This window comes from Alosa sapidissima, chromosome 14 (genome assembly GCF_018492685.1).
Source record: "Alosa sapidissima isolate fAloSap1 chromosome 14, fAloSap1.pri, whole genome shotgun sequence".
In the NCBI taxonomy this organism is placed as follows: domain Eukaryota; kingdom Metazoa; phylum Chordata; class Actinopteri; order Clupeiformes; family Clupeidae; genus Alosa; species Alosa sapidissima.
In genome coordinates this window covers 7,041,797-7,068,785 of record NC_055970.1, presented here as the reverse complement: position 1 = coordinate 7,068,785, position 26,989 = coordinate 7,041,797, and the positions used below count along the sequence as shown (strand labels likewise).

At 43.2% G+C, this 26,989-nt stretch overlaps 1 protein-coding gene across 2 annotated transcripts in view; it reads left to right on the top strand.

Moving 5' to 3' along the window:
- The first annotated feature begins 913 nt into the window (after positions 1 to 913).
- Positions 914 to 26,989, top strand: part of tox3 (TOX high mobility group box family member 3) — a 42,695-nt gene continuing 16,619 nt past the window's right edge. For both annotated transcript variants that reach the window (XM_042062412.1, XM_042062411.1), the window contains exons 1-2: positions 914 to 1,714; positions 26,152 to 26,217. In XM_042062412.1, coding sequence (XP_041918346.1) covers positions 1,613 to 1,714; positions 26,152 to 26,217 — 168 coding nt within the window. In that variant the 5' untranslated portion in view covers positions 914 to 1,612. The remainder of the gene's footprint in view (positions 1,715 to 26,151; positions 26,218 to 26,989) is intronic.

Here is a 26,989-nt window from a genome sequence, read left to right as displayed (position 1 = left end):
CTGTAAACATGTCTTTAATGCGTATCATTTATATCTGCACTGCAGTCTGTGTTTCTGCTGAATTCAGGTTTTACCACTGTACACAGTAACCTAAATAGATGATTAAATGAATGACTCAGTGTCCCTGTTTCATGCATTTCTATGCTTCCCTCAGTTCAATATGCACAATATGATGTTTCTTCAGCTGTTAATTGCCCCCCATTAAATACCCTGAACTTATGTGTGTGTTCTGAGTCTTACCGTATGTTCAGTCATCAGAAGTGTCCCATTGTGCTTTGTGAAGGTGAATTTAGAATTCATCAACGTTTCTTAATGAGAACAAAATAAAGTATTAGTCTACTATGAAGGAAGTAGTAGTGAAAACAACTTTTAGTTGTTCTACTTACACATGTTTTGTAGAACCAATGTTAGATGCTGTGTATTCAGAAAGAGTAAGTTTCTCATTCACATGTAAATTCCACCTGCAGAACTGGAGTCTGGTGAAGCCAACCATGTGATTACTTGTGCTTATCAGTACACACAATATCTTGTTGTATGTAACTACCTCTACTACTCTACTTACATATTTTATCACTCACCTCAAGTAGGTATCACTCTGACATAAAACAGTGACACGTTTATATAACATGTGTTTCTTTCTTGGTGTAGGTATGTGCTTTGTATGCATAGGACAGTTTTCCCAGAAGGACTGGATGTAAAAGATGTTGACGCCGTTTGTGATTATACATGCCAGTCCAGCTAAAACGATCGAGGGTATCAAAGTCTGAAACCTCTGTATCACAGCACACTAGTGCTACACGAAGTGTCACAGTTGTGTATCTCCCAGAACGGGGAGTGGCGAGCGGTGCCCGGGGAGTGGTCCTACTTCTCCGCATGTTCCCCTTGTTCATTATGCTTACAAACTGAGCGCGTCAAGAAGTGGCACGGAGCTGATTGTGAAGGTTACCTCCAGTCAGTTCAGTGTAAAACACCATTTGAAAGCTAAGAAGGGACAAAACTAGCGGGATAACCACAATCCGCACCGCGGGACTTCCACAGAGGGAATTAATGTAATTGAAACTGGTGCAACCATAGGACAAACTTCTCCAAGTTTTAAAAAACTTTAAATAACAAGATACGCATGGACCTTAACGGGCAGAAGACAGTGCTATCACTATGGGAATAGTTTGAATGAGTCTACGTTTCAGCGAAAAGTGGTTATTTTTGTAGATTCGTAATAGTCACCGTGTATTTTTCCATTTTGTTTTGTGGCACACCAGCAGGCAGGACTGTGGAGTCTCTTTTGCCGGTCGCGTGGCTTCTTTGTGTACAGCTGCTGCTCATATGTGCATGCTGAAACACCGTGGCCTGGAACAGAATTCCCAACCCACTAGGAAAAGGTCTAACATCACACAATTGCTTTTAGGCTTTAAATCAGGAGCACCAACAAACGCCAGTGAAAGAGGATTACCTAAACTTCACTTCGCCCCTTTCCCTTTCCCCGAGCTGTCCCGCACCGTCCCGACTACAGCCTGCTCGTCTCTCTCCATTGCTTACTGCGCGTGGATTGTAAAAAGAGAAAACAAATTGAGCTCAGTTCATTGTACAGCTGCGCTCTACACACAGAAACATCATGGATGTACGCTTTTACCCGGCTGCCGGAGGGAATTCTATTCCTGGAGATCCACAGAACCTGGATTTTTCCCACTGTTTGGGCTATTACAACTATAATAAGGTGAGATGGCTATATTTTCTGTTTGCACCGTGGACTGTGAGTATTTGTGGGACTAGCACAGCGCGTCGTTGCTGGGTTGAAGTTGATTTGTGTTCCGTCCGATAAACCGACATGCTCGCGGATGCTGGGATAAGGTTTGATATTTGACACGCAGACCAGTTTGAGTTGTTCCTTCGTTATTGCTGTGATACAACAGTTCTGTTTAAGAGTGCATAGATGTCCGATAACCTGGAGGCTCTGCCTAACCTATCTTTCGGCCATACAAACTTCATTGGCACTTCATTTTGTCATTGTTATAGTGTAAGACTTAGGTCAGGGACTTCGTTATGGTAGGTGGAAGTGTAAGTATTAGCGTATGATGTCACTATTATAACATGCTCGGATGCAGTGTAATAAACGGACAATTAGGGAGACATACAAGTGGTTCAAATTATTGGTTCGGGAGTAGCCTATGTTGTATCAAAGTAAAACCTCTAACCGAAAATCTATTGTTGTTCGGAATGGAGGGGGCGCATTTGAAACTTCGTGATGGAACATAGCCTAATTTTCAATTCATGGCTATTATAGGTGTACAGATCTAAAAGGTCCTCTCAACTTGGAGGGTTTACAATGTGTTTGAAATCGATAGTTTGACCCAAAACAAAGACTTGTCAATAGGAGAGCTCATATTACAAGATTGGTAAAAGGGCTGTGTAGGCTAAATAACGATGTTCTTCGTCAATTGTAATTAGTTATAAACACGTTATAATGAATAACAGAAGGCATGACGTTAAAGTGCATTAGGTTAGTATTAAACTCGATAAAGTTTACAGATGAACAATATACAGTATCTTCGCGCCAGCAGTTTAATACTTTGTTGGATTCGCTTGCACTTGTCGGTAGCATCACATGCCATTTTCAATGTGAAAATTGTCATAGGCATAAATGAGAGTGCACACGAGTTGCCTGTGCAGGCCATTGCCTCTAGAACCTGCTCTTTTGATATGTAGGCTAGGTTAGTAAGATGTCAAACCTCATGTAAAAAGTCATTGTTATCAGAAACAAATTGCTATCAGTAGCTTATTTGCACCGAATTAGAAGTGTAGTTGATCATGTCTGTCATTCTCGTTTCTTGTTCTTTGTTTCCTGACATATTATGTAGGCCTATTAGTCATATCCCTTACGGGTTTGTAAAAGTTATTCAGCTATGTGGTAATGTGGAAGTTATAATGGTTTTATTAAGCTTGCATAATGAGGCCGTGTGTAAAGCGTTTTTGAGTCGTAAACAAGTTTGGTTTCTTCGAGTATCTCAATGCGAACAACATGATTATGTTGGCATGCATATGCATGCAAATTTGCTTGTGATAGTCATCAGCTCTCTTTACAATAATCATAAACCAATGTGTGTCATTATATAGTTAATATGACCTCACGTTTCAAGCATATAGCCTACTTTCAAAGTAGGCCTACATGTGATCTCAAATCTGTCCACATGTCAAAAGGGGAGAAATGTAAAAACAGTTCAGATTCTCTCAGGGTATGTGTTGAGTTAGCACATAAATGGTGTGCTGTGTGTGTGTATGTGTGTGTGTGTGTGTGTGTGGGGGGGGGGGGGGGGGTGCTCAATCATAACACAACTAAAACTGATCAAAAGGTCATGTTGAGTCATCACATCATCAGCATACCTTCCAGAGACCACTACATTATTTACCCCAAACTGTCTAATCAATCTTACTGCCTCATAAGGGATTTGAGGGGTTGAAAGGGATGAAGACAGGGAGGAAGTCAAACCAAAGCAATTAGTTACTCACATTATGTGTCCAGTTAGCATTGTCTTTGTGTGTGTTTTTGCATGCAAGGTGGAGTCTATCCTTTGACAGAAATCTGCTTGTACTGGGACGCCAACAGTTGTGCTTATCACAAACAATCTTACATCATTCCCAAAGGGCTGTGATGTAGCCTAAATGACAGAAAAATGAAGTTGTGCAGTCAGTGTTTCAAAACATTAAATGAGATTTTGTTGCACATGCAGTCACAATGAGTAGTTCAAACTTAATGAGGTTCAACATCCAAAGACACCAACTGCAAATAAACGTACATGGTTGTAAGTCAAAACAACTTTCTTTTGTATGGATATTATTACATTCTGGATTTAGTCATTGAATAAATGTTAGTATAGCTCATTTTTATAACTTCTGAGCAAGCTGAGGTCATTAATTCTGATACATGAAAGGTAATTAATTATATTTCAGGTAAGAAAGGCTTGTCCTTCTACATTATTCTCTTTGCAGGCCACAACACAATAAGAGCAATGTTCAGGAGCATTCAAACAGAAAACCCCTTTCATTCAGTGATTAGTTTGGTGTTTTTTTTTTTTTAATTGTGCGCAGTCTTACATTCTACCAGAACTCAATTTATCTGCGTAATGGCTGCGGTTTTTACTGGCCCTTTGGTTTATACAGAGAACATGTGGTTGTAGTCAGAGAAATTTACAAGAGAATAGCTTCACTTCTGAGATACTTAAAGGAATACTTGCCCATATTATCCTGGACATGCCATGGGCTGATGTTGAATTACCTCATAGGGGTAAAATAATGTATATGTTACATTACTTATTTTGAACATGTAGAGTTTGGATCTACAGTATGGCACTAGTATATTTTCTTAAAACAGTTCAGTTTAAATGCTAGTGAAAGGTTTTGAAAGGTTAGACTTTTCTTACTGCACTGACTGGCCCTTTCACATGAATAGGCACATTTATTTTCTTCAGTTTGAGATACTCTTTAAGTGCAGCACTGCTGAATCAGTCGAGGCAGGATTCAATCAAGATAGTTGTCCAAGAGATATTAAAGACTCCATTACTGCTTGTATCTTTAGTTAGTGCACTACAGTGCACTCTGCTCGCTTATGAAGATGCTTTGCATGTGGGTTAGACTGTTAAAAGGCATATGAGCAAACACATCAATATTTTGATAACTCATTTTTTTAAAACTAGTTCAGTTGGAGTCAAAAGGCTCAGTATGAGCCAAATTAGCAGGTGGAAAGCCATCTCTCTCTCTGTCTGTCTCTCTCTCTCTCTCTAATGATCACCGTCATTTAGTTACACAAGCATAGATGATTCTCTTTGTGGAGTTTTCTCCATGACAACCTCTTTGGACTTTGTGTCAGAAAGTGTGTACCATGGAGGATTTATCAGAGCAGATGGTGCCTGTATAAAAATATGACAAATTACCTCTGAAATTCTGTACAGTGCATGCACTAATTTCCCCTGCTTTCACTGGATTAGAGTAGACCAAATAAATAAGGGAAGCACATTTTTTTTTATTAAAAAACGTACTTGATGTCAAACGTGGAGCTGCACCAACTGTTACAGTAAAACAATCCAGCCCCCTCCATTGTTGGGAGATTTGTGGATAGTGTAACATGCAAGGATGGAGCAAGCAGCTGTGGTTATCAAGAGATGTCAGAGGGGCCCCCCTGTATACGCTGCTTTGGCAGAGACAAAAGCTTGATTGTGAGGACTTTGGTTGGCATTGTTTCACGCCTCAGCATGGAAAACAAAGCTAAAAGGAAATGCGGGGGAGACATCAGTGATGTTAAATTACAGCCTCTTCCACTGTAAACCCACCCCAGGCAAAATTCACAGTGCCTCCATCCAAACCCCCAATAACCCTCTTCTTCCACCTACCCCCCATTCAATCCGTTGTTCTGGGCCTTTTGTGAGATGAGGATTGAAAGGGTTAAAGTCCTCTCCAAACACTGAGCTGCATGTGCAATGCCGACAGTGTACGCAGCTGGTGCCATTTCATCACACACATTCTAAACATATCCAAACACAACTTTAAATGGAGGTACCTTGAGAAGCTGCTTACTTAGTTATTTTTGAGGCCTGATTGATGAAACCAAAGCTCCTTGCTGAAGCCCTTTTTTTCCACGGTAGAAATGAATACCTGTTTTGTATGCTCTGAACCTTTTGAATCACCCCTTGTCCGTAGACTGTTTCATCATGTTTATTAAATGTGCTTTCTCATTGGAAAAAGGTAAACTCCTTACAGCTCTTTCTGCTTTTCCAGCCTTTCAACTATATTAGGTTACACTTCCAGTCAAACAGAACACAGATATGTGTGCCACGAAACATGTATTTTCACATTCATAAGTGTTATTTTCCTTATTCTCTGACCACACCCCATAGCTTCTTTTTAACTCCTGTGAAGGAAGAGCTTCCTTGACAACCCTTGAACAACAGCAGTGATGTTGCCATGGGAGCCATGCTCAGACACTTGAGTGATAGTGTATATTTGCCTTTGTAATGGTGTAAAGAGATTGGTGGCCCTGAAGCAAAAGAACAATGGGATACTTGCAGGACTGAAATGACATTTCAGGCTTTCATAAACAACAGAGTACACCAGATGCAGAGGCTGATTAATCATGAAATGGGTTCCTATTTTTGAGCAGACAGCACTCGTTGTTTTTTTGAAAGACCAGCTATTGTATAATGTTTTTCGGCCTTCATGTCATCAGCGGTATCGTGTTCCATAAAGATGAACAGATATAGAAATTGTTGACATCAAGACTTGTGGCCGTGACACCCGCAGTGGGGTCTGTTTTCACTGGATCTGCAGTACACACAGTCCACTAAGCTGACCTTCATATCGAATCACACTCTGATAAACGCTGGCATGATACTGTTGCAGCCCACCACATCTGTGCAGAAAGCACTGAAATAAAATCCAATGAAGTTGCTTCTGCTGTTGTTCATATTGATCCATTTTTTTTTGTCTTGTAAGATCAACCTGTGTTCTAATGTGATTGTACCCTTCAGGACAAAGGACTCAGTCTTCCCTGAAACAGCTGAAGCCAAGCAGGCTTATTTTACTGACAGGCCATGAGAGATGTTATGCTGAACAAATTGGTAGATGATACTTAATCCTCCTGTGGTTGTAGATGACCAAGGCCATTTTGCATGCAGCAGTTGTATTAATAAATCTAACAACAAACCACCCCATAGCGTAGCTGCCAATGTATATGCATCCCTCAATGATCATTTTTAGAACATTACAAAAAGATACCAATGCACCTCTAAATATAGTGACACACATGTAAATGCACTTGCCAAAAACAATGGTCTTCCCCCTCCACTGTTGAGAAGCAGTGATATGGCCCCTTGGTGTAATCTCGATAATGTGCATCAGGGATGCTGCTGAATATGTAAATCTTTGGCTGACACAGCCCATTAGCTTGATCAGATCTCATAAAGAGCATGTTTAATCTCATGGCAGGCCATAAATTGAATAGGCGTCGTCTTTTCCTCAAACAACATCCCAGAGGCCTTAGTGTAAGGAGAATTTGGAGACATGTGGAAACCCATGTTATGATATCTTCTGGAATCTTCTGACAGCCTCCTGCAGTAGTGGATGGTGCCAACACGTGTGACTGCAGTTTAGATAAGAGGACTGTAGTGCTGAAGAATCGGTGTCAGGCTTGGTGTCGTATTACAGCCATTTATCATGACACACCATCCGTTCTTCAGTCCACTATTTATTATACCACTCTAACACATCTGTGTGTGTGTGTGTGTGTGTGTTAGAGACAGGAGCATGAAAGACAAGAAACATTCATCTTGAACAGCTGAAATAGTCACTAAGCTCTCCTTGAGAACATGTGAGACAAAAATAGACTGACTTCTCTATACATATGGATTGGCAATGCCACTGGTATCAGTAGTATTGCACTGTGCCTCTTTTATTTGGAAGTACTATATCTGTTGATAAATTATATTTGACACCCAAGGTATTCCACCCTTAGATACAGAAAAAAAACATGTAAGCTTAGTGATTGCTATGATTTGCCAAACTACTGTCCTAGTTTCCATAAATATATTAAATTACAATTGGATTCTCTCTCTCTCTCTCTCTCTCTCTCTCTCTCTCTCTCTCTCTCTCATAAGTGACCTTCATATTTCTTTGCTTTAGGATATAGTTACATCTGGTATAGCAATCACATTATTGCCATATTTTAGGCTCTGTTTCAAGACCTGTACATATTTCTAAACACATGTTGGTTAACAACAAAATGGTTAACTTAAATGGTTAGCCATTCTCTCACCACAGTGATTTTTTTGACAACTCCGTTACACTAGGCTCTGCTTTCATTAAAGTCTTAATGGCCTGAGAAAGTAGAATTTTATTGTTCTCAACAGGAAGTAACCTGAGATTTAAGAGCTTTCGTTAAGACAAAGCCATGATAATGGAAACCCTTCCCAGCCCCTGGGTTACAAACCCAAATCTGCCCCAACCCTCTCTTAGCACACAGGGGTGGAAGATTTTCCTTCTGAAACCCAAGAGCCAAAATGTTGTCTTGCCGTTATTGACATCTAGATCTTTTTTTTCACCTCAGTTATGTTTGTGACCCATACTGCCATTGTCGTGAACAGCCTTTACCTCGTCCAAGATACAGTCATTACTCACTGTTTTGGTATTCATTTGCAAATGGGCAGACCACTGACCCGAGTGCATAATCAGCTTTCATTTGCGTGCAGCATTCAACAGGGAAATATGGAGGGTCTCACATACATGTCAGATGAAAGAGAAGCATACTGGGGTGATTATTTCATTAGTTCTTTGTTAGGGGCTGGCTGTAGCCGAGGCACACATTCCCATAATGCTTTGTGCCACCAGGTTGTCCTTTAGGGAGTGACAATGGCAGCAGGTGTGCAAATATTCATAAGGCTCACTGAGCAAAGAGCCCAGATAATGGGAGTAAATATAAGGCTTATTTGAATGTTCAAATAGAGGGCATATTGAAATGAACCACGGCAGCAACGCCATACTGTTCCTCAATAACAGTGCTACTTTATGGTTAAATCACCTCGCTGTTGGTGGACCAGGAACATAGGGGGAAAAAATAAAAGCTCATTATTTAAAGGCACTTGGCCATTAGTAAACAGGTCCTGTTTCATGTTTATCATCCTTTCTCCAGCCCATCACACAAATTTGCCTATCTGGGAGGTGGAGCTTTCCAGCGTTAGTTAGTGTTATGGAAATTGGACAACCATGTGTGTTCACTATTGGTTTGAAAGGTCACAGCCTAAAGATATTATAGATTTGCCCCCTCCACTCCCCCAAAACATACACACACACACACACACACATTTCCACCTCAAAGATCATAATATTCTCTGTAGCAACAGCACAGTGCATGGTTCAAAAATCTGCTAATCCTGTCCCACTAAAGAATTAACACCATGGCATTCAAAGTCATCCTCGCCCAATAAATAAAGTTTAATAGTCTTCACAAAAGCTAATATAAATGGGAAAAGCACCAGCACACTGTGGCAGACTTTAATTGGATCTTTTATAGAAGTGCATTAGGCTGATAAGTCTGAGGTCCTTTGTTTTCCCCAGGATTGTAATTCGACATAATTTATGTTAAATTAAGTGGCAGATCTTTCTCACTGAGGCTGCTGCTGTTGCTTTCGGCTCCCCAGCTTGTAGCTATAATACTGTGTCATTAAGAGAGACTTTAGCTTTATGCCACGTTGTACGAAGACGTTTGGACTTAAGCCTTATTTTGTTTACAATATGTTTTCCCTTGAAGCCCATTCCTTTGAACCACAAACGTTGATCTGTCTGAGAAGGAAGTTTGATCTTTTAAGAAAGTAAACAGTGTTGTAGTTGTTCACTTTAAACCTGGCTTGGCCTCAAGTGCTGGCAAGAGTGGGATCAAATGATCTAAATCAACTCTAGGTTACTTGGGTAAATATATGGAAAGCTGCAATATTAAAGAACAGTGTTTCCTCTAGGATTTTTTTAAGCAGTGGGGAAAGGCCTGTCCGAAATCCGTCCCCCCGTCCCATGGAACTGACAACTGACACTTGGCTGCAACACAAACAATTATATGTATTCACCTCTATTCACACACAATGAGCCATTATTTTCAGTTGTGATTGAGCTGTATATTTGGAGAATCTACAACAGGTCTGCACAATGAATTTTGAAAGGCAACTGCGACTATTGTACGTCTGTCCCATTTCTGATAGATAGGGGAAGAAAATTAAACCGTGGGGGGCTGCCACTACCAAATCAACATAGAGGAAACACTGAAGAAGAGGAACTGAATGACCAAAGCATGTCCTCATGGGTACCACAACCTTAATATTTAATATACATGTAGCATTGGATGACATTTTCCATTCGTCCCACATAAAAGTATTTTGTGTTCAGAGTATACATTTTCAGTCCACTGCCAGTAATTTTAAATTTGATAGCACATTGTTTTGGGCTCCATTTATACATTATTTTCATTAGTGAGCAAAAATATAGAGAAGACATTAAAAAAGCATAAAATCAACAGAGGGAAAGAGAGAGGGGATAAAAAGTTGCACAGCTCTTGTCTCTCGGCCTGGAGACATATGGTTTCTCTCATACTGTACCAGGCCCAACTCTGATATTTATTTCATACGCACATTAAAACCGTGGAGTGGTTGCTTTGTAGACAGTTTCCAAAAATTGTCCAGTGATTGCTTCATTGCTGATGTGATTTTTACTGGCCTCAAAAGTATCTTCAACAAAAAAAGGAGTGAGTGAGCCCGCCCTTTCCCTCTGGATGTAATTGAATGTTACGTTTAGGATGTTCTAATAAAGGCCCAATTAGAGCCACATTGCAGCTGGCTTCCATCTGCTCTCTCTCTTTCTCTCTCTCTCTTTCTATTTCTCTCTCTCTGTCTCTCTCAATGCCGTATTGATGTCGAGGGAGGAGACGCAGAAAGTCACCCTGTAGTTGGCTCCACTCCTCTTCCATTCATCCGCTCTTGATTTGAGGCCATTCAGGTGGACTTTGGAGGTGACCGCCCCTCGGTTGTTTGCTAAAATGATGAAAGCAATAAGAACAAGCAAGCAAGGTGTTGATTTGGGGGTGTTGTCGTTGGCGTGCCATTTTCCACTTACAATTGTCTGAGTGTCCGAGTGAATTATCAGGTCCACCTTTTTTATTCGTCTGGTATTCAGGACATGGCACCACTTTGTTGGTGATATCAGGGGCAGGCAGGGGCTGTGGGTTTCAGTAAATCTCCATGTAGAGACTTTGGCAGGATCTACAGTTAAGCGCAGGATTCTGACTGTCCTGTATTCAGTATCAGAATAAGTGTATTCTGTTGCATTACCACATGTCTGTGGCTGTAGACCACTACAGATGGAGATGGATATTCTTTTATAGGATATTTGGTGGGAGATTTCCTGTAACAAGGGCTTTGATTTCCCTGTGAAACTGATGTAAATTCCCTGTCAATCAACAGTAACCATTTGCTCTGCTTGCTCCATATTTCATCTTTTGATATCCTCACAAAACACAAATCCCCCCCCCCCCCCCCCCCCATGAAAGCTCTCCTGAAAGAGAGAGGTAGAATGATTACATTGTATCAAAGACATTACAGGCAGTTGATTAAAGCATTACTTCAGAGTTATCCAAGGTTAACCGTCCATAATGAAAGACTGTGAAAATAATGATACGCTGCATGGTTTTATGAAAGCTTGTGGCCATTCAGCCAGGCTGCTCTGACCTTCACAAGTCACACGAGCTAATCGGAACGAGTCCCCTTATCACAGCCGTGTTTTCAGGAAGATTCCCTCTGCCCCTGGCGTGAGGTTAGGAAGACTGTATGCTGCAGCGCCTTTTAGTTTCACAGGTGTTAGGGGACAGTGTGTGTACGGAGACAACCTCTTAGCGTTGGGGGTGGGGTGGTAAAGTTTTGACCGGCCTTTGAAGTGTCTTGCGCTTGCCCTTTGTAGGTAGATCAGTCACCTCCTCTGCCTCTTTTAGAATTGGAAGTGCGCACCTTTGAACAGGGAAATATTTATTTTAGTATATTTTCCCCCTGATCTCTCTCTCTCTCTCTCTCTCTCCCTCCCTCCCTCCCTCCCTCTCTGAAGGTAGGATATAGCAGAGCTTGTGCTGCATTGCCTTAATACTCCTCAAAGTCAGAGCCAAAGGTGAAAGCTCTGCTCCATGTCAGACAAACATCTTCGCTGTGCTTTGAGATCTCTAGCCTCGTGCTGCAGAGGTCACCGCGTGTAGTAGCGTTGCACACAGCAGTCCGCCTGTAATCCTTGGACAGTAGCATGGATCATGTGCTCCACGTTAGGTCCAAGGCTCCTGCAGCTCAATGGGGTATTGTTTTAGAGCCATTACGTAGCATGTCCGCCCTAATAAACTACTGTCATGAAGGCATTCATCCCCTCCTGTTTTCTTGGCCCAGATGTTCAGTCACAGATGGAGTGAAACAACCCTGTTTATTCAGGCATTCGCCAAGGTCTAAATCTCTCCTCAAACAGCCTGAGTCAGCCCGTGTAATTGTCATAAAGTGAAACTAATCTGAATAGTAATACTTTCAATCTTAATAGAAGTAAGCGTAGTGTTGATGAGCTGACATGCAGAGATGACATAGAGGTGAGAGAGAGAGAGAGAGAGAGAGAGAGAGAGAGAGAGAGAGAGAGAGAGAGAGAGCGTGGTGGGGATGCTAACTCTGATGCCTTATTTTCATAATTGCCTCAATGACGGTCTATTCTGGTCATAAATTAAAATAAAGCTTATTCATCTGTATACTCTGTAATGATGGAGTCAATTAAGTTATTATCTGCACTTTATCTTTGTGCATTTTTTTGGTCTTGGAAGTAGTTAGGACAAATGGAATGAAGACATAGTGCTTCTGTGAAGCATGAAAGGCTATCAAGATTGTGCACTTGCCAGAACAGTGAAGAATAGCTAGTATTATCCTTTCTACATTACTTGTATATGACATGGTGGGAGATGGGTGTGGCCTATCATCCATAAGCAACATCTAATGAGGGGAATGAATGTCACATGGAAGTCATACCATAGCCATCATTATTACAGTATTATCATGTGCAGAATCGTTGAGCTCTTCTGGCTTTATACATCTTATATTGAATTTCCCCTTGGGGATCAATAAAGTATCTATCTATCTATCTATTGGGCATTGTCTTTCAGATTCATTTGAACACTCATCAGAATGCTTCAGTTTTTCTTTTTGTAATTTGGTCGAATATGTTTGCTTTTTGGGATCATGACACAGGGCAGTGTGAATCTAAAGTGTACATGATGTTTTGACTAATTCATTAGTCTGTATTCTCACAGTAGTCTGATCCAGTTGGGTGGCCACGAAGGTTGAGAGCTAATTAGTGTTTTAAAAGCCAATCAGTTCCGTACGATTGCTGCTACCGCTTTCCTAACGGCGTTCTCTCACACTCCTATGAGTCATTTCCCAACAGTGATGTAAAGCATTTTTCTGTTTAACAGTACAGGAGATTGGTAACAACAGCATTCTTGCATTCTTGAAATATTGCAGGAGTTAATTAACAAATAAGAACAATTGGTTTATCCATATTTTTAACATTAGGCTCTGCACAACAGGCAAGCCTCAAGAAGCAACAACACAAGTAGTACATAAATCAAAGTGGCTTTCTTTGCCAAACGGCCCCCCTTGGGATGTGCCTCAGTACTTAATTAAAATCTAGAAGGATCTTGTTTTAAGTGTTAGGTGACCATGCTGCATAATAATGACAAATCGTGCCCCCGAAGCATTAGTTAAATATTTTGGAACATAAAAAGGGCCCCTATCTTATTTCATATAAACTTAAATGAGATCTGAATGGACGCATTTCTAAAAATGCAGCCGTGCATGGAGACTTCTGTGGTTTTTTCGTTGATGCTACTACTGCTGTTGTTGGCAAAGAACCCACCCCTCAAAAGCCAGAATATTCATTTCAAAATTACCCGTGTGGGATTACATGGCATGTGAGGACTTTATGAGTGCATTTATAATGTTTATCTTTGTACAGTGGAGGTAATAGCACTGTATGTTATTCCACTCATACATGTTAATGCAAACAACCTGGATTAAAATAGGTTATAATGCGGTGATTATGCCAAAAATGGTATGGGGTGGTTTGACTAGTAGTGACTACTTAAATTGGGTCACTCCTGTTTGCTTCTAATTCCAGCACATTGAAAACCGGTTCATTGATTTCTGTCTTCTTATCCTTTTGACGTGACAAGAATGATCTGTTTTGTCATCGCCGGTGATGGAATGTCCCTTGAAGACAGGTCTGCCATTTTGAACTGTTGCTCTTTGTATACACGTGTGGACAGGGGGAGTGAGAGTCAACATTAGCCCTGGTTTCTTAGCCCATTTCCAGAGGCAGCTGATAATGATGGCTTCAATTAGGCCGACGCCGATTGAGCTCAAGCCCTTGCTGAAGTGACTGACTGATTACACAAATAAGTCGACAGATTGATGGACAGTCATACGCAGTGAACCCTGGGAAGAAAACTCTAGCTGATCTGATGTGCCATGCAGTTTTGTCCCTGACAGTTCTACATTGACCACTATGAGTGTCCCCTGATCTAACGTGGCACCTGGTTACCGGAACGATTATAAGTGATCATCTGAAATCATTGGGATTGGAATGCCTTCGAGCAGTGATGAATGTCGTGGAATCTTTTTTCTTTTCGGCCACTGAGCAATCTGCTCTTTTGTGAAGCCCATAAAAAGGAATAATACATTAAAGGAGACACTTGTAGTTATCAGCAGAAAAACGGCAGTGAAATAAAAGCCCCACTCAATTACTAAGTGCAGGAGAACTATCCAAGGGCAGCCTCTGTGCTGTAGTCAATCAAGTCACACCGAATTGCAGGGATGGATATCCAGACGTTGCAGATTTAGGTAAAAGACATGATGATCACGCTGGGCAAAACCTGCATCGCTTCCATCTGCTCTTCTCTATCAGGGCCAGCGGGAAACATGTCTTGCGGTTCCTCCTGATCAGAGAAATGCAAAACCTCAAGAGCTGACAGCCAATCCTGCATCCTAATTGGGTCGATCTCTTCAGCAGCGATGAATGGAGAGATTAATTCTTCCTATGTGTCCAGTAAATCTAGCACTATCTATTTCACAATAAATTGGCTGATGGCAGAATGACAGGTAGAATCTCTTCTTTTTTCCCCCTTCCCCTTTGACTCCAGGACATAACTGGAATGTTCTCCTGTTCTCCAGCACCCACTGTGTCAACCACTACACTAGCTCTGTTTCAATCTCAACATGCCGACATCCCAGTCGTGATTGTCTAAATCTGCAATTGTGGCGCGACGCAAGCCGGCGCTCCGTGGAGATCTAGGCTAACATCGCTAAGGACACACATGCGCGGCTCCCTGAAGAGCTCGGGCATGGCGGAGATGTGGAGAAGCGGGTCAAGCGTGAGTCTAATGAAGACGAATGGAGCCGAGTGCCTCTCACGTGTGTGCCCAGGATCAGGGCTGGGGGTGGGGGTGGGGGTGGGGTGGGGGGTTAGTCTGATGGGGTCTGGTCCGTCGCATCGTGTGTGGATCTGGCGCGAAACCCATTTATTTCTAATGCAGAAACCCACAGTACAGTTCCCACTTGCCCCTAAAATAGAGGTCGAGACTCGTGTACAGGATGTGTCACTGGCCCCGTTTCTTGTCTCTTCTTCTTGAAAATGGGATAAAAATCTGCCAGGCGAACATGTACATTTGCTTCGATCAAAACCAAATATATTTTTTTAAGTAAACGTTTTATACAATTGGCTGTGTGTAAAAGCAGAATATGCCTGAAATATGTCTGCCTCCACATGTAAATAAATCACATCAGTGATGTGACACGGGAGGATTATAATGAGCACTAGATTGAGCATTCAGTCACCACATATGGTCCATTGCTTTTTCCTTCAGAGGATATTGTCCCTCTGTCAAAGTCATTTTATTCCCCACCATAGATAAACCTGACAGGAGTCCTATTTGAAGCCCAAAACCATCTTACTGGGAGGAGTCTTTGGAGCCAGTTTTATTGCACCTAGGCAATTTAAGTGGGAAAAATCATGACTCTGGTTTTTCCGTTACATATCCATACCCTGGCTTGTGGTTGTAATGTGTATTTGAAAAACTGGCTTTATGACTTAATGTGATTGACACATACCTCAGTGCAGAAAAGTGTGGTGGAAAATGTAAGTAGCGTGTTGTTATCCTGCAGGAAATCCACAGTGGGAAGCATTCCAACTGGTTGGAGCTTGCTAGAACATTTGCATCATCAAAAAAGAAGTGCCATTTCTGTGTAGTTTATAACAGATGCATTGGTCTTTAAGCAGTGTGTTTTTTCTCCTCACAAAAAGAAGAAATCTTCTGAAACATGGACCAACTCCAGTAATTCTTAAGGGTTGTCATTTTTTGCAGGTGCCTTTGATCTCTGAGCTGTCTCCCCACATTGAAGGAATGGAATAATTTCACTGCATATCTGAATAAATCCTTAGTACGGCTTTGTTCGCCAGCTTTCTAAATGTCACTATAATGATGGGAAATGAATGGCTCAGATTAGTTATTGTAATTATTCTACACTAGTATCATAATCTTCCTCTTCATTTGAAATGTAAAACATTTAAAAATGACAATTTTAGGAGTAAATACAGAAAGAATATACTAGCAGCACAGACTGGGGGGTAATTCTTGTCAAAAAAAGAACAACAACCCCTGCGTGTGTTGAAAAGAAGATGTAAGTGTATCTGTTATCGAGCTCCCAAGATCCTTTTGTTAGAGTGTCAGTCAAACTGACGAATGGTAGGTAATTGGTGAAAACTCAGTGCTTGAAATAGTTAATTGTCTCTAATGTTTGGGCAGGAGAGCAGAAGCTGTCTGACTTTTAGCCACAGAACCGCCTTCACAGCTGTCCGTCCATTTGTGTAATGTAAAAATAAAACACACTGTTACAAAAAGCATCCTTCAAGAGGCACTGTGTGTGTGTGTGTGGCTGCAAGCCTACTTTGCACCCTCAACCATTTGTTGCCTGGTTACGTTTAAAAGCATCAAAAATATAGGTAAACTCCAGAGACAAAATGACAGAGCAAAAGCAAAAATCTATTCAAAACAAACTAAACTAAAGACAACACCCTTATCCTTGCATTTTCATAATTCAAGCTAATTTTCTCCACTCACACCGTTAATCTTTGTGCGACCTGTTGATCGTTAGTTTCCAGACACATTTCTGGAGGGGCGCCCAACAGTATTTGCAGCAGGACCCCTGTCAGAAGTGCCAAGCAACACAGCCACAAATTGGAATGTGGTTGGGCTCTGGGAAGGGAGCCAAGATTTAAATTAGACAATAACCTCTGCTCCCTTCCTCTGCTTCTCTTCTTCCAGCTGTAGGCACATCCATTTGTTTAATACAGTCAGCCCTGCAGTGTGTAATAGACTGATATATGAGTCACCACTCAGCAGTTTGTGTTCCTGAGATTTATAAAGACCGAACAACTGGTCAGGTTTGTACTAACTGGAGCCTTATCAAGAGAACATGCATGGGGAAAGACATGTATTCTTTGTGCGGAGGACCCACCCCTTGCCAGCCTCCGACCATATGTTGCATATCTTTCCACGGTGTAAGCATATGGCATGTATATTTAATTTGAGGCTCATTTACGGGATGTGTGTTTATTTCACGACAAATGACTGCACGGACAATTATAGCGATGCCGCAGAGCACTGGCGTGGTGAAAGCGGTCAGCGCTGACAGATGCCATTTTAACAAATGCGCACTGAAACACCGATGCACAGATCAATGAGAGGACACTTTAAAGGAGACCGTTTGTAAAGAAAATCATGTGGGAAAAACAACATATCTAGTTGGAATGGAATGCTAACGTCAATTTGAAATGGACAGGAAGGAAGGAAGGGCATGCATTCCATGCATGGTAACATTTAACTGAATTCCAGTATGTTATCTGGTTCAGTAACTAAAGAGGCATGTTTTTACTTCCTAGCAACAAGATGGTGTAATGTGATGTAGTGTAATGTAGTGTAGTGTGTGTGTGTGTGTGTGCTGTGTGCCTGTGTTAAAAAAAGGTGTATTATACTTATGTATGTCCCCCTGCACCCATTTCCCTGATGCACTGTCGGGGATTAGATGATTACATCCTCCGCTCTGACCTCCACAGTGCCCTCTCTTTCTTATCCGCAGACATTTCCTCTGATGGCTACATTAGCCGGTCGTAATGTTCAGAGAGAGCGAGGAGAGGGAGCGTGCCTCACACTACCAGGCCTGCGAGGAAGGAGAGGCCTCATTCCCTGCCTCACTTTTTTTTGATGTGGTTTCATCTTGCTCTTAAGTGACTGAGCCTGATCGCGACTGTCAAACAAAGTGCATTAGCACCCACGTTTAACACCACATGCTGGGGCAAAACTGTTTTACTTCTCCAGAGCTTGACTTCCATGTCCCATTGAGCTCGGTCCTTAATCTCTGTACTGCAAGGGTTGTGTTCTCTCTCTCACCACTGGGAATTGCCCACCATCACCACAACACACACCAACATACTATTAGTATACCCTACTAAAATGTACTTTGTTTCAAAATATTCTAGTGGTCCAAAGGCAAAAACCTACATGAGTAACATAATTCAAGAACAACACCATAGGAACATGGCTAGCATGTCATGGTGAATGTCCCACTTGTCTGAGTCAGTTCATCTCATTCCGCTAAAGCATTGCGCCATTTGCTGATGGGGTCAGGAGGGCCTTGTGCCTGTAGTCATTGTGGGAACTGTGCCTCATGTTTCTGAAGCTCGCTCTCATGTCTAAGCCCCTTTGTGGCTGAGGTCCAATAGCTTTTCACCCCGCTAGATCAAAGATGAAGCTGCAATCAGCCAGCACTTTCTTTCAGGATTTGCTCGGAAAGGCCATAGCCCCTGACTTGAGCCTTCAGTAGGGGTTAGATGAAGAGCCGGGAGGGTTGTCCTTAAATCTGCGATGGTTAGATAGAATATGGTGGGCACATGCAAAGGCCAGTCCAATCAGGCAATGGTAACGGAGGCTCCAGTCTTTTTCCTGTGGTGGTTTTCAGGCTAATTCTATTCCATGGCTTCATTGAGGCCAGTAAAAGTGGTATTTGTTAGGTGTTCTTAAGACTAAAACCCAGTCTCACTACAGGCTCGGAGACACAGTTGGGTGTTTCTGGGGCCTTTCTTCTCTTGAAACTAAACCCTAGTCTCATTTCCATACATATGTTTGCAATTATAGTTAAGCTCTGAAAACAGTTTCTTGGTATGGAAATAGATTTGACAACAAGTATTGTTTGGTTGGAATTTTGATATAGCCGCAATGCGTTTCTTGGCTTGGTTATTTTTTCAGTGAAATTTTGTTTGTTTATAGAACATTCCATGCATTCCAGAAATAAACAAAGTCTAGTCCATGTTTTGCCAGGACATAACATTTGATTTAATTAATATAAGCAAGGAAACAAGGAAATTGAATTTCATCACTGGAATTGGTTTCAGAGTACATTCTCCAAACAATCTCCAGACTCTTTTCAACGTTGCAGTGGAGCTCATTTATTTAACCCCCCAAAAGCTGGCGGGACACAAAAGCCCCTTTGAAACACAGCTCTCTCTACGTGAGAACTTCAGAAAGGCAAAGACGTCTTAAGTCACACACATTTTTTTCTAAAACAAAGTACAAATCGCACATGTGTTGAAATACAGTAAAAAAAGAAAAGAAAAACATCTTAAGTCACGCACTGTGTTTTTGCCATTGGGAAAAAGTCCCTTTTTTGTTGAACACTCATATTTCATAAAGAGCTCTCTCAGGTGTGTAACCCACTCATATAAACATGTCCTTTAAATCCAGCCCAGTCTATCGCTAAGCATGGAGACCAGGGACCAAAGAGCTGTTTAAAACACACTCTAACCTTTTACAGAGCCCTGTGTGCAGAGGGGGAGGGGGACAGGTGTTCTTTCATCGCTGTGTTTTTTTTCTCTCTCTCTCTCTCTCTCTCTCTCTCTTTTAAAACTCATGGAAAGGGTTAAGCAACTCCTTCAGCTCCAGCCCCTTGTAAAAGCAAACAGGGCCTCCCAACACACAATACAGTGCCACAGCAGCCAGCAGGTACAGAAGGAGACTATCAGGACAGAGCGCTGAATGAAACTGTCATCTCACTAGATCCAGGTTCCTGATAAGAGCATTTGTTCCCTTCTCTTTCTCTCTCTCTCTCTCTCTATACTCTTTGGCCGGTCCTTCTTGAGAGTTTTTAATCTGTTGCTTTTGACTGTTGCAGCTATAGAAGGAACGGAGGGTGTGAGAGAAGGAGAGAGTGTGAAAGAGAAGGAGAGAGAGAGAGCGTCAGCTTTAATATTTGCTTTTCTGTAGCCCTCCAGAGCAGCTGCGGGCGGGGGGGGGGGGGGGGGGATCTGACTGCGCAGTACAGGGGTGTAATGATTTTGGCTTTTAACTGAATATTACCGATTGATTGAGCTTGCAGATCACACTCGGCTCTGCAACCGGCTGGGTGGACACACTGAGCACCAGAGTCCATTTACAAATTAACTACAACACGGCAACATGTGCATGTGTGTCTGTGTGCGTGTGTTTGTGTGTCTGTGTGTCTATGTGTTAACACGTGAGTGTGTTTATATGTGTGTGTGTGTGTGTGTGTGTGTGTGTATGGAAAGGGTGGTGCGTTTTTTTCATGTTCTGTGGCCTCTGTGATCATCCAGAAGGCCGATCTGCCAAGCAGGGTTGTAAATGAGGGTGAATTTGGAGGGGATCCTGTGGAAGTGCAAGGCAGGCTCCTCAGAGGGCTTTTGTGCCCATCTCCTCCACAGTCACTCAGGCAATTTAAGATGGAGCTCTGCCAAATATAAAAGGGAAACTGAGGCAGGCAGGAAGAAAAAAATGAAACAAAGCAAATTACCCCTGGTTAGCGCGAAACCGCGGGTTTCTGCTGTAACTGTGCTATTTATGCTCCAGTGTGTGGACTGGAGAATACATCAGTGGGAGAGACTCGGGTTTCAGCAAACAGAGGCCTCCCTGTGATTGCAGGGCTCAAGCTGAACTGTAAAATTGCTTGTCAGCAGCTGATAGGTTTCTGCCAGGAATATGGTCTTGATTGAATTAGTTTTTTATGCCAGGGGTGAAATCCCCATGGTGTTTAACTATCTCTCACCATGCTGGGTAGATACTATAATTAATGCTCTCCTGCCATTGGGGACTGTATAACCCAAGCTCTGTAGACACATTGGAGGGGTCAGATTTTTTCCCTGGGTATTGACCACATATTCACATCAGCACACATGTAACTTGTCGGACACTTTTGTTCAGACGATTTATTTTAGTCGACTAGACATTCGCCCTCAGGAGCCATTTGTGGAACTCGAAGGCCTGATATTGTGTGTCACAAAATGGGAGTCATAGCCAGAGGGGGTCCACACTGACAAATTTAAAAATAAACATCTATACTGTGACCCCCCCCCCCCCTTTCCCCCGCTTTGTCCGTTTCTGTCAATGTTTTCTGCCCTCAAAGAAGAATCTCCTCATAGCACTATGAATTTGCTCTTAAGGAATAAAGCCTCCCCCAGTATTGAGGCCAAAGAGTTTGTGAATGTTGTGGATTAAAAGATGACCCATTGTGCAAAGGCGGTTTGAACCTCAGAAATATTGCCTGTGTGAAGGGGCTGCTTTTTTTCTTTGCTGCGTTGTGTTAAAATAGTCCCCTCTGCCCCCACCATTCATATTGCAATCTCCACAGTCTCTCTCTCGTCTTTGTCATCCAAAGCCTTTAATGCTTTATCTCAACACACACAGTGCAGGGCTTTCAGTGGCCAAGCACCGCTGATACTCAAAATAGAAGAGCATTAACATGAAGTTTATTTTCAAATCCTCCCTAACCTATTTATCAGACATGTTTGTGGGCTAGGTTTCTCTGTGTTGGGGTTTTGACATGCTGAGAGGAGCAGTTGCACAAATTCAGGTTTAGTTTAGAGATTCGTGTTAGACTCACATATAAACAATTGTTTATGCCATGTATGAGTTGACATTGGGTGCTAAGTATTATAATGTATTTTTTTTTTTGAGGATTTGCAAATTGTGCTGTCCTTCTCACTTTAACATTTTAAACACTTTAGCATCGAGAGAATACCCCTTGCTGGATACAGTACATGTTCACTGTTACACAGAAGTGCCAAACGCACTGTAGAATTATATGCTCGTCTGCTATATTTGTGTGTGGTACAGATTGTTCAAAGGCTCGAATCTAAGTGTGCCTTGCGTTTCACAGTTAACATTTCTCTTCCTGCTAGCCTAAACTGAAATAGCATCTGATGAGAAAATAATGAAACAGACAGAGTTCAGTGACACAAGTCAGCCCATGTTGCACACAGTACAAGGTGCTTTATTTGTACTTTAAATATATAACAGCCACCACCACCACCACCTCCTCTCCAGAAGCTGTTTCTTGTGTTGCTGCTGCCTCTGAAACATGCTTTATGAAAGCTTAACATGTTCCTTGCCTATTTACTGATAGGATCAGGCTGGCCTCTCCTTCATATTAGGGGTGAGGCGGGGTCACGTTGGTGTAATATTGTTTGTGCCCCAGGGTTGAAATAATTTTGTATGTTGTAATAGCTGCCAAAACCTGCTTATTTCCCACTGGGCCAATTCTCATAAGAATATTCCTGTGTTGTTAAGGTTATGAAATCCTGTCCAGTTGAGACATAAATACTGAAATGAAAACTCGGATCAGTCCGCCCGTGGATTACGGTACAAAATAACGAAATAGCTACCATGACCCTTGTTGCATTTGTTGATATTGTATGTAAATTATGCACAGTATACAGTAACATCAAATGCCTCAGAGAGCGAATACTAAACACACACAGAACATTAGCTACTTGCATGCCAGTGGAAGGAATGTAACTGCTAAGGACATATGTTGTTAGCATCGCAGCCTAGATAAAAGGGACACACGGCTCCTGGTGCCTCCATCGGTTGGTCGTATTTGTAGTCTGCATACTTGTCTTCTCATGTTCCAGAACACTGTATAATTGCAGCCATGGAGAGGGGGCCTTTTCATTAAAGCTTGCTGTCCCACTGTAGCTGTACTTAAGAGAGTTCCACTCGCAGATCCATGTCTGTTTCCTTTAGCCTAAGACCTCCTGAAGAAAGAGAGAGAGAGAGAGAGAGAGAGAGAGAGAGAGAGAGAGAGAGAGAGAGAGAGAGAGAGAGAGAGAGAGAGAGAGAGAAGGGGGAAGATGCAGTTAGTACATGTACCAATCATCTTCCCAGGAATGCTGAGCCTAGGTGTTTGGGGCTGACTAAGTCATTACTTGTCTCTGGAAGGGGATGGCTGTGATGCTTTCTCCTTCTTGTGGTTTGTGGTTCCTATTAGCATTGTATCAAAGCAATGCCCCCTGAAGCTTCAGAAAATATATTTTTCCTCCTCTTCCTCCTCTTTTCTCTAAATGGTCACTCTGGCCATTTGGCAGAGTCTTTCTTCTGACCAGAGTGCTTTTGGGGCACTTTCTGTCTTTGCGTTGTGTAGGCTATTACCAGGCCGGAGAACTGATCAGTCAGCTTGGTCCGACACAGCTCTGCAGTTCCTTTCTTTTTAATTACAGAGAGTTCATTGTCCACACTGACCCATTTTAAAGCAGTAGCTGCCATTAGCTGCCGAGACCCTCCAATCATTCTTAATTTCATTTGGCGTTTGGCTCCGGTCGGGCCAATCACCAACATGACTATTTCCGACGCATGCACACACACACACACACACAAAAACTAGAAAAATGTTAACTTCAACAGGAACTGTTTGTCGCAAGACCCTTTGGTTGGCATCCAGTCAGGGTTCATCATGTTCTCCACAAGGTCCTCCTGATCTCCTACACCCACGAGCTGCTCAGAAGTGATACCGGTGTCATTATCAGCAATGTTACTGAAAGAACGTCCACTTTGGAACGTCTAGGAATGTAAAAGGCACACATTAAGCTTCCTGTCTGCCGAAACGCAACCCACTTTGTGCCGAGGTGCGTCGTCCTCACAGGCCCCTCCGCGCCGCGCCATTGAAGGTGGTTCGCGTCCCCATTGTATACTTTCCTCTCGAGTCATTTATCTAAGGCTGACTCTGTGGGAGGAATTAGAGCGGGCTTTGGCTCTCTCCTGTGTCTCGCCACTCTATTAGGCCGTTTGCTCATTGGCGCGTATTTGTTCGCGGACAGGCTGGAGTTAATATTCATGAGGGTTGAGGATTGCCATGTGTTTCGAGCACAGGGGCGAAGAGGCCAAACATGGCAGGTAATTGGATTGTGGGAAAAGGGGGAGGATGTTGATGGTGTTAATGAATAACTTAAACCTTCGGATTGACGGTGGCACCTTAGCCTACTCGAAAGTGCCCCCCCCCACCCCCCCCAAACTGCAGCGAAAAAGAAATATGCATTCGCTTCCCTTCACGCTGTTAGCATTATGCAGTGCCCACATTGAGGATGAAATGAAGCATTCACAGTCTCATGGCCTCCACTGTCCTTCCCAGAATCCTCAGTGAGACAGAGAGAGAGAGAGAGAGAAAGAGAGAGAGAGATCTTTCTGTCTGTGGCTTGGGAGCCATTGTTCGTTCGCCCCACTAAAGTCTTATTCACATCCCAGCAAACAGAGAGAGAGAGCAAGAGAGAGACGAGCGGGAGAGCGAAGTAGAACAGAGTCGAGTGTAGCCTTGCTATCTCTTCCCACATCGGCACAATGTTCCCTGTGTTTGAATAGAGAGGGATATCTCCGCGACTTCAATTTGTAATCTAAAAAGACGAAGGAGGACGGGGTAGCACTTCACCGATAAGCCGCTCGTAAGGTTAATTACTACCCGAGTACTTCTCAGAATGACTGACTTAGCCTCACCAAGATGGCAGGGGGAGAGAGTGTAGGCGGGGGGGGCTGGGGGGGGGGAGTGTAGGAGGATACTGTGGAGTTGCTGTGAGGGACGTTGTCAGGTTTACTCCCGGACAGATGTTTTCTCAGAGGTTATCAGTCTTGTTTGGTGTGTGTGTGCGCGTGTGTGTGTTTAAAGACCCCAAGCAATGGAGCTCTGAGCTGCAGTTTAGAGAAGAGATGGTTCCAGGTAAGAGGCGGCTGGAACCACCTGCTTTGCCAGCTGCCATCAGCCTACTGGTCCTGGCTCAGTCTAGCGTTACGCTGTTAACATTGCCTCCGATTCTCCCCTCTCCCTCTCCAGGGCATAAACTAATTAATGGAGACCATTCGTAGTTGATTAGCCGCAGTTCCTTAGGTAATTACATTCGCATACTAACCACTCTGAAGAAAAGAACAAGAAAAATAGGAAGAGGGGGAAGAAGGGATAGGTGGGGGGTGGAAAAATAAATTAATCCACTTCTCATTTTGCTCTGATCTTAATTTGTTTCTGCTATTGTTTGGACTAGAGAAAGATAAGACACCATTTTTTTCCATCATGTGTGTGCATACAGGCCTCTTATTCAAGTTCCTTTGCATTCATTATGTCTGTCAGCAAGTCTTTGTAATGAATACACAAAAGACGATTAGTTTAGTTTAGCTCCGTTTAGACAAGCCTCTAGAAATTGTGGAGGGAGAGTCTCTCCTTATGTCCTCGTTCTCTCTCTCTCTTTATTTCTCTCTCGTTGTCTCTCCAAACTCCTCATGAAGATGCAACCCAAAGTTCTCGGTGTCCCTGTTCTCTGTCCTGCGCTCCCCTGGCGTAGGTTGGGGTTTGTGTTGCTCGGTCACAGAGAGGCCCATTGTGCTCCAGAGTCCAGCTGCCGTCCCATAATTCTTCATTCTGTGTGCCATTGTTCCTACCTGTCAGTGCATTTGTGTCTCAGAAGAAAGGAAGTGGCTGCCATTCTGCTAGGGGGTTGTGTGTGTGGGTTTAAGAGGGAACGGGCCTGAGGACGAGGGGTGTGTGTTTGTGTGTGTGTGTGTGTGTGTGTGTGTGTGTGTGTTTGGTGTGGGGGGATGGGGTGAAGCGGGTGTGGGGACGAACAGCCTGTGAGGACCATGCTATTCCTCCATTTGCCCTCTTAAGCATGCCCTATTTAAATAGCCCATCCACACCAAACCTTTCTCCAGCCACTAGTCTGGACCCCCAAACAGCTCCATGTTCTCAGGATGCTTCTCCAGTCCTCACTCCCCCATCATTGTTTTTGTTACTCGACCGAGTCACCCCCCCCAACCCCCACCCCTTGGGTTACTTGAAGTTAATAACCTGCTGGTGCATCTCGATCCTTTGCTTTGTGATGCAAACCCATCCTTAATTGGCATCCCATAAGGCATGAATACTGAGCCCGGATTCTCATTACCTTGCGCTGAATTGGCCGAGCCTCTCATGCGTCTCGCAGGCCACAATGGAGTAATGCGGCGGCTCTCTGCCCGTGTGTGAGCAGAGCCAGAGGTGAACATCGTATGTAAACACAGAGAAGACTGTTACTAGGGTTGTCCGCACGGATTTATTTTAGGGTGTGCTCCTTCAGCTGGAGCTTAATTGCTTGTGGCCATAGTCCCTCAGAAGAAAAGGAATGTCTTAAGTGTGCGTCACTGTGTAAACATCGTTCTTAGAGGGCCACTAACATGTGTTTTGTTTTTGTTTTTCCCTCACACAGTTTGCAAACAACAACAACTACATGAATATGGCAGAAGCCAACGGAGGCCTGCTCCCGGGTGGTGATGTGAGTATTTATCTTATTTAGTAGTATTCCTCCCTATCACAGCACAGCCTTTCACACCTCATTCAAAAACAGTTACCTCATTAACCTGACACAACACCTCCAGCTCAGCATCGTCCCTGTGCCAGGCAAGAGTCACTCGCCGGGTACACAAAAGATCAGGTTCCCCCTCTACACAAACATCACCTCTGTACGACCTCTCTCTATCCCTCCATCTGCATCTCTATCCCCCCGCCTTCCATCCCTTTCTCTTGACCCTGAAACGGAGAGCGGACCTCGGGAGCCTCTTGAAACACGTTGCTCCAGATTGCCCAGTTTCAGGCGCGGCAGTGGCGCCCCCCCCCCGCGCGTGGAGAGGTCAGATGTGGACAGCAGACGCTATGGTCTGGGCCTGGCCTGGGCGGTGGCTGTATGGAAATACGGTGAGGAGGAATGCAAGCGGCAGCAGCAGCACTGGCCTTTGTCAGGGAAACATAAGGTGTGTCGCAATGTGCGGCCATCTGCTCACAACGCTAACACAGCGACATGTGGTTGCATCGTCACTGGGAGCTGCGAGGCTGTTTGGGGCCCGCAGTGATAAATGATCTTCCCTCAACCAGCGTCCTCCTCCGCTCGGATGCACTGGAGCTGTGTGTGAAGTGTCCAAATAAAGCAAAGCTGAGTGGAAGATGCACTGATCCCATTTCTGTAGGGCTTTGGGTGTGTGTGTGTGTGTGTGTGTGTGTGTTTTGTGGAGAGTGTTTTCCCCTCGCCTGACCCCGTCTCTTCATACAGC